This window comes from Pungitius pungitius, chromosome 5 (assembly GCF_949316345.1).
Source record: "Pungitius pungitius chromosome 5, fPunPun2.1, whole genome shotgun sequence".
In the NCBI taxonomy this organism is placed as follows: domain Eukaryota; kingdom Metazoa; phylum Chordata; class Actinopteri; order Perciformes; family Gasterosteidae; genus Pungitius; species Pungitius pungitius.
The window spans coordinates 17345122-17353717 of record NC_084904.1 but is presented as its reverse complement, the minus strand read 5'-3'; the positions used below and the strand labels follow the sequence as shown (position 1 = coordinate 17353717).

Genomic DNA, 8596 nt, shown 5'->3' with positions numbered 1-8596 from the left:
AAAGCCTATTTCCGAAAAAGGGGAATTATTCATTAAACTAGATTATTATATATTTTTTAAACTTTGATCGCCTTCTTCATGTTCAACCAAAGCTGCGTGCAGACAAAACCATGACATATTATCACCTTTTTAAGTTGATACGGCAAACTAACAAATTGGTGTCTATAACATTCTCGTTAATTTAAAATGGTCTTTTCCACCTGTCAAATGTAGTGTTCGACATTTCAATTTACTCAATTTACTACAATTTAGCTGTTAAATGTTGCACTATGTAAGTATGTATGACATTTGTTTCCAGCTTTAAAAGTAGCTTCTAGATAGAGGAGCATCAAGGTGAGTTTCTCTGTCAGATATCATCCGTGGAACGATGGGGATTTTTTTTGTTCCCCTCGAGCACCTATGGCATTGTGACATTTGTTCTTGGCTGGGTTTATTTAAAGCCTCGGGAGGTTTACAAGACTGTGTTGCAGTGATGGTGTCAAGGATCACTTCAAGTTGGTTCTTTTAAAGGGTTGTAGTACTGCAGAGGAGCTGCATGCACACAATGTGTGTGGATTGAGGGTTGCAATGAGACAGGATTTAAGCAGCATGAGCCGTACAGTGTCTGTGTAATATTGTTGGATTTTGGATGACAAATTAAACCTCATCAAATATGTTCAGATTTTGTCTGGTTAGGCTTTCTTTGGACAGTAAATCTAGTTCTTAAAAGGAGCAAATAGTATTCTGTGCAAACTAATTTGTATCATGTTTTACACGTGGTTGCATTAGGAACCAAATGACTACTTGACATATAAAGCGTTGTCGGGTCAGTGTAAGTGTACATCTTTTAATCTATTTATACTTACATCCTAGATACAATACATCTGTAATAGATCATGACCCAATTTTATAGCATTGTGAAATTTAAATATACGTGTGGTACCTCAATCAATATCTACAACATTATGAATTTAGTGATATTGTGTAATATGTCACTCTTATTTTTCATGATTGCATCTGAAAAATCTTAAAAGGGATTGCTCACTGTAAGAGCTAAGGAAATATTGATTTGTATCCTACAGAAAGACATCTTTCATCTTTGATAACAAGACCCTCAGCTCCTGTCGAACACCAAACCAACGGCAATACACTTCAATTAAGTCTATTTGTTTAGCCCCAAATCAACAAAATCACATCAGAGGGCTTTACAGTTTGTACAGAACTAAAAAGGAAAAGCATCAGCGTTTTGTCCGACGCTACTTTGTTCTCCGCAGAAAGGCCCTTCTCACAGTAATCTAAAAAATATTTCAAAATATAAATATATTTTCCTCGTGTGCACTTTAGAAGTTTCTTTTTCCTTTTCTTTCTGGACCTCCTTTCACGAGAAGCTTCACTGTACACAGCAGGGGAATCTAAAGGTCCTCTCATAAAACAGCAATGGGCTGAAAACTACAGGACATATGTGTGGGGGACAACACTTCACAACAGAGAATGATGCACTCGCAGTGACACGAAACTATCCTAAATGTTCTCACAAGAACAAATGTCTTATGTAAGATGGCTCTCTCTATGAATCCAAATATTTACATACATTTTCGGTTGTGCAAATGGACACAGGATGGGAGTCTAAACAGCTGATAGAGGGCACCGAATAAAAGAAGTGACCAGAGAGCAATCGCAATTTCATGTGACAGCAAGATAATGTTTCCATAAATGTTTGGGGGACGTTATCTTTTCCTTTTCTACCTTATCACCAAAGACGGAACAAAATTAATCTGCTTTTCGTTTGTTTACCTGTGCTCTGTGAAAGAAATGTCCCTTTAAAAAAAAACCCTGTTCCTCTTTTCTATCAGAGTTTATTTTTCCTCTCCAGATGGCACAAGGGTCACACTCGGTTGTGCTGAACACCCTCGAGCCCATCAACTTGTCACTTATCAATCACAGACGAACCGGTGGAGACACTTTCAAAAACCACCAATTTCATGTCACAATAGTGCTCAATTGTCTACAGACATCAAAGACTTATTCTAAGAAATGCTTTCCTCTTTCCTTCCGTCAAAACAGCCCCAGCTGACAGACCAATCTAAATGTCCATGACAGAAGAAAGGATTGCCCGAGGGAAGAGGCACAATAGCCGAACCTCGCTCGACTCATCCAAAAGTTGCTCATTTGAAGCAAAACATCCAGTCCTGCAGTAACGTTCTCCCGAGTTCCTTATTTCCTTTGAATAATGATGTGCATGTAGATTAATCGTCTTGAGTGACATGACGACGGCGTCTCTGTGTCAAGCAAACACCCACGTAGCTGTTGTTGCTGGTGGCAAGTCATTAAACCGTTCTGCCTCCCAGACAAACAGCTATTGCTGTTCTCTCATGCAGCCTCCACTTGAAACAGGAGTGAGTGGGGACAGTGTGAAGACGCCGTTAACAATCTGTTGCACTAGCGAGAGAGAGGTGCAAAGAACGGGTTCAAAATAGCTCTGGGTGTTATCTGCGGAGGGGTCGGGACAGAGATACTAATCGTGATGATGTTTGCATGGACGTCGTCAAAAAACGGACGAGACTGTGCGCACAGCAGATGCACAGAACCTGTGTGGCTGATTGCACGCAGTAGATTGCATCCTCCAGGTCAACATCAAAGATGGAGAAGTCCGGTTCAGGGCTTCATGCTCTACGTGTAAATATCAATTGGTGTCCGTCGGTATCCATAATATTTCTGTTTTAAGTTACTGGAAGGAGTGTTTTAAACGGTTATGAAACAGTCCGAATGCATCACCTTTGCATCAATTGGACATTCTTAGGTTAACAAAACGTGTTTTGACATGCCTCTCCACGGGCCCACCTGGGAGAAGCCAATGACACCACACTGCTGGGGCGGCAGGAAAAAGAACCGGGGCTGAAACCTGCTTCGATGTAATGAGAGGTTTTCTAAAAGGACTCAATTCTGCCAAAACCCACACAAGAAAGGCTGTGTGGCGCCTTTCAAATCTGGCTTGGAGTCGTTTTTGGGTGGAGCGCATCATGTTTTGTGGTTTAAAAACACCATAAAATATTTGTTTGAACGTTGTATCTAACAACCATCACAAATTATTCTCTGTGCAGTCTTGAAAATGTTGCCAATGTGCAAAGAGGAACCCCATATAAACATGTCACAGGCATGATAGTATACTGTATATTGACATAGTATAGCCATCACAGCAAGCCTTATGTGAATATTAAACATTGCACATATTGCAGTTAAAACTCGCCTAAATAAGAAGGGGCTCGACATGACGCAAAATAAATCATCTGGTGTCCCTCAATATTACATTTGAGTGAAACGCACCATGAGGACACATTTCAAACATCTCAATTCCCCCATTGGCCCCTGTGAGGGCGCGTGCCCGATTGCGCACGTACGTGCGTGCGCACTCGTGCGTGCGAGTCACGGATATTTTTTTTTATTTATTATTATGTAACATGTTCCCAATCACATCGCTGTGTCTGCCTGAGAGTCGGAGGCATAAGGTCGCTCCAAAGGATACCTCGGCTCCCACCAGTGGACCTGACGCCTCCTTCCTTTTTCCTCCACCCTAAAACTCGAGTTGCGTTGTCTCACCTGATGCAAAGCCCCGCCGCACGTCCAGGGGGAAAGACACGTCCACGGTAAGCACCATTTCACCGCAAATTGAAATGCCATGCTAGCCTTCAACTCTTTTAGGGTGTTTATTATTATTCGCCAAAGTGAGAAGGACGTTTCTCGCCACATGGCGCGACGAAGCTCTTGCAGTTTCTTTACAGGTTCTTAAAAAGGTGTGGTACGGTGAGTTTTAATCTCCACGCGCGTGTTTTTGGATTCCCCGATGCTGATATGTTAAGAGTTTGCGTCTCACTGGCGGTGCTGTTCTCCTGCAGGTGTCGATGCGTAAAAGCGACGCTGATTAGCAGCCGTTCGGGTGGCACTGAGTGACACGTCTCCCCCCGCGACAGGACAGCGGTGAGCGCGCACGAGGGGGTACGCTGGAGGACAGAGGAGACACCTGTCCGGAGCTGAACGGATCCGGCACACAGCTGCAGACAGAGGTTAGGGGACACACACAGTAACCCCCCCCCCTCACACTTTCTATCCCTCATGCGTTTTCCATCCGCCGGTGCGTGATGCCCGTGATCATTTGAGCAATTAAGACCCGTGCCTCGCCTCAAAGGGGTTTAGTGAGGGGTCTGAATGATGTGACAGACTGATTGAATATCGTATTTACAATTTACAAACATCTCCATTTTGAGATTAGTCACTTGAGATTTTTTTTCGCAATTGTTTTTAGCAGTACATTATTATCTAACCTCCAAATAATCTGTATAATTCAAAATAATTGTCTTGTCAGACATTGTTGACCTTACTAAGTGTCCTTACTATCCTTTAGCAGACACGACATAAAGCAACACATCACTGTAAGTTATATAAATAACCAGCATAAAGGCTACAGCATGAATATGACATGTGCAAATTAATTAAAGTGCTATTTCCGCAATTTGTTGGTCTGGCTCTGCTTCCAATCGCCATGGATGCAGCCTCACATTATAATAGGACATTTCTACTCATCATATAGTAATCAAACAATTAATGTCCCACTTGTCAACATTTGTCATCGTTAGGGAGAGCTGAATTAGAAAGGATAGATCATTTCAATCCCACGGAACTCATGAGGAATTGAGCCACGGGGCAAAACCTCTTTTCAGTAGCGCTTTTTCTGTGTGCTCCGTGCACTCACACCCATAAATATGCATCTGCGTACACGTCCACATACGCACCCTATAGTCAGATGTTCTTGATGTAACACATTTGTGTTTATTTTACATTTACATGTACATTTACAGTACATTTGTTTGTAGAAGGTTTTTTTTTCTCCATCCATTGTGTGAATGCTCGGTGATGATGAGCGGTGTCTTTTGATTTAGAGACAGAAACGGAATAAATTCCCGCCGTCAAAAGGGAGAAAACAGTGAGAGGCAGTGATTGTCTCTGAAGGAGTAGTCATCATCATGTTATTGTGATGGAAATTTAAGTGAGTGTGCATTTATAACAGCGTCTGGATCTGTGCTGTTTTCCTGTGTTGTGCGGTCAGAGTAGACTTCTTTTTTACAGCTAGTCCTTGAGGAGAGAGTCAATCAGCCTCATGATACCTCAATTTCCATGTTAATCATTTACTTCATATATGTATTTATGTTATATGGAATCCACTTTAAAAGTTAACATTTACCACAAAACACACAAAAAAAAAATTTTACTGCCACATATCCTAATTTAAAAGAACCAAGTAGGGATTTATTTATTTTCATGCTGCAGTTTTCATGGGAGCTAAATTATATTTATATATTTCCTCTTAATATATCCAGCGTTCATAACTTCACAAATTAAATTTCTCCTTTTTTTTCCTTCCAGGCAGCAATTAAAGACTGAAGTAGATATTGAGGATAAGTCAAAGCTCTGAGAAAATAATTACACCGAGTGGGACGCTCGCAAATTAGTATAATCGGTAACTGGCCTTTTGAAGCGAGCACAGGAAAAGCACCATGGAGCTGCAGCACAGCGCCAATAACAACCACGCCTTGTGGAAAGAGATACCGTGGGACTTCACCGAGGACTGCTCGCTCTCCGTGAGCGGCTCCACTTTCCTCATCATCGCTTACAGCACCGTTATGGCGGTGGGTCTCATCGGGAACTCTTGCCTGGTGTTTGTCATCACGAGGCACAGGGACATGCGCAACGTCACCAACGTCTTCATCGCCAACTTGTCCTGTTCCGACATCCTGGTGTGCGTGATATGCCTGCCGGTCACTATCATCTACACGCTGATGGACCGCTGGATCCTGGGAGAAGTCCTCTGTAAGCTCACGCCCTTCGTCCAGTGTATATCAGTCACTGTCTCCATCTTCTCCCTCGTCCTCATCGCCCTGGAGCGCTACCAGCTCATTGTCCACCCGACCGGATGGAAGCCCGTGGTGGGCCAGTCTTACTTGGCCGTGGTGGTCATCTGGATCGTGGCCTGCCTCGTCTCTGTGCCTTTCCTCTCGTACGGCGTGCTCGCCTTGCCTTTCCAGAACCTCAGCACGCCCTTACCGATCAACGACCACCTCATTTGTATGGAGAGGTGGCCATCTGTTCAAGAGCGACGGGCCTACACCACCTTCCTGCTTGTCTTTCAGTACTTCCTTCCACTGGCCCTCGTCATAATCTGCTACCTGCACATATACCTGCGCCTCAGGCGGAGGAAGGACATGGTGGAGCGCGGCAGGACCACGAACAAGAAAAACAAAGGCGCCGCCAGGATCAACGTCATGCTGTTCTCCATCGTGGTGGCGTTCGCCGTCTCTTGGCTCCCCCTCAACATCTTTAACACGGTGTTCGACTGGAACCACGAGGCCATCCCGTCGTGTGGCCACGACGCCATCTTCTCCTTCTGCCACCTCACGGCCATGGCCTCCACCTGCGTCAACCCCATCATCTACGGTTTCCTCAACAGCAACTTCCAGAAACAGTTCAAGTCCACCCTGTTGCGCTGCCGCTGCTGGGGGGTGACGGAGCGGTACGAGAGTGTCCCACTTTCCACCGTCAGCACGGAGGTGACCAAGGGGTCGATCTTGAGCAATGGATCTATCAGCAACAATACCTAGATCCAAGCTTTTTCAGTAAAAGACAAAAAGAGACTGCCCGGGCATCCTTTGGAGCATTTTCTTGCTTCTCGCGGCGTGGAAAAAGCAAGGTTGACATTTACAAGTTGTAAACCTTATAACAGCAGTCCATAAAGAGACAACGGCAGACTCTTACTCAGCATGACTCGAATGAGTATGAGCTGACGCGAGGAAGCAGATAACAAAGGAACGGTGCAAAGGTTGGACAAGTTTAAGTATTGTAGGGTGACTGAAGGCACTTTAGAGGAGCACCTTTGCAACCGTAGTCTGTATAGTTCACGCTCCATGTGCTGCTGACAAATACCAATGAAGAGAAAGCATTTAGTTTGGTGTCTTTATGTTTTTATTTCTTTAGCACTGACTTGTACTCAGATTGTGATGTTACCTTCTATAAATGTGATCAAGTGCTGGGCAATTGCAGGATGATTAAAAGGACACTGCTAAGGTTTTACTTTTCAATTTCACTGTTTTATATTATCAGTATTGATGAAACTATTGAGTAAACTGTAATGTGTTAATGATTGTTGCCTGAGTAACTCATGACATAACTAAAAGAGAGAACATTAGTGCATTAACTGTGTCTCAACACGTTCACTGAGACAAATAACTAGCAATCATCTCAATGCATTTATTATTACCTAACATCACCACACACCATGAAATGGTCTTTTACAGACAACCTTGGCTCTGGCCATATTCCTTACACGCTGTCTGCAAAGGTCTTTGCCGCAGTGTATTGTGAGCCTTGGATGTTTTTTTTCACATAAAATGTGCCACTCAACAACCATTTATCAAGTGCCATAAAACTAAATAAAAGAGGGAGTAAAATACGCTGTCAAGCAGGGTTACCACGCTGTATATAACATTGCTAAATACGTGTATGGCCTGTAAACAATGTGACAGTTATAGTTTATGGTGTGGTGGGAAGTAAAGAGGCCCTTGTAGCGTAGCACATGTCTCCTAGGAAATCTGTTGTAAAAATTGTGAAATTGATCTGAATTAAACATTTACTCATCATCTTTAAACATAACGTCTATCTCTTAATATTTTGGTTTGATTGGTCAATTTTTGTGCCCCTTTTTACCTCCCTTTCCGAGTCTCGTCTAGAAACAGAATTGATTGTTCGCGGTCAGCTCATTCATGTCATTATCAGCTTTTACCAGATAATTGATCAATCCATCAAAGATAAAAATGGTCACAGAGAACAGTGGGATCTTAATTCCATGAGAGTGCATACGCATGAGTCAATCAGATCAATGCCGTGGTACGTAGTGTACACAGGAAGAAAAAAAAAAACATCTTCTATGCAAACAATTCAGATTATTTTTTTTTGTTTAACTTCAAGGTCAAATTCAGTGTGGTGCTTCGTAGTGAATAATTCAACGGGACGTCTGAGATCACAAAACATTTTAAGATGTGCTTTAAATGTTAAATAAATCAGTGTTGTGTTTGGTGCCTTCGATTCTAAACAGCACGATGAGGGTAAGGGACTGTAGGAGAGATCAGGGGGAATTGTAGTAAATATTCATGATGTGGGGAACGCATGTTGGCAGTTGTACTTTGTTCTTTCTCCGAGAAGAGGAAAATCCACAGAGGAAAGGATTGGGTACGTTTTTTTTTTTTTGCTGCCTTCTAGCTATGATAATAACATCCAGAGGTCAAGTGTGGCATGTTTTTCATCTTACAAAAAGCCAAACCTCCTAAACTGTTATACAAGCCCTTACAGGAGCTCTCCAAGGTCCTTGTCAGCATCATTGACGTCGCGCTTCCTCCACTGCCTTTGCTTGAGCTGACCTTTTACAGACTGTCAATCTCCTCTCCTTCCCCGTATGTCTTTGCTCCCCCCCCTCTCCATCCTTTGAAAACGCCAGCACATTAAGTGGCAGTGTTCGTTTTGTTTTGGGAGAGAGGACCCTAAACGCTGAAGTGCGGATGTAGTCCAGCACCAC

At 43.1% G+C, this 8596-nt stretch overlaps 1 protein-coding gene across 4 annotated transcripts; it reads left to right on the top strand.

The window, feature by feature from the left end:
- Positions 1-3354: 3354 nt before the first annotated feature.
- npy8br (neuropeptide Y receptor Y8b) lies at positions 3355-7679 on the top strand. 4 transcript variants are annotated; one of them, XM_037483408.2, is made up of 3 exons: positions 3355-3623; positions 3953-4040; positions 5398-7679. In XM_037483408.2, exon 3 carries the CDS (start codon positions 5529-5531, stop codon positions 6627-6629), a length of 1101 nt encoding a protein of 366 aa, XP_037339305.1. In that variant the 5' UTR covers positions 3355-3623; positions 3953-4040; positions 5398-5528; the 3' UTR covers positions 6630-7679. The 4 variants fall into 4 exon arrangements, with proteins under 4 accessions (XP_037339305.1, XP_037339304.1, XP_037339300.1 ...); XM_037483407.2 differs by having other exon boundaries at positions 3948-4040; XM_037483403.2 differs by having other exon boundaries at positions 3873-4040.
- Positions 7680-8596: the final 917 nt, after the last annotated feature.

Excerpts from the sequence above, each read along its gene's own strand:
- npy8br (XM_037483408.2), top strand. The coding sequence starts at position 5,529 with ATGGAGCTGCAGCACAGCGCCAATAACAACCACGCCTTGTGGAAAGAG.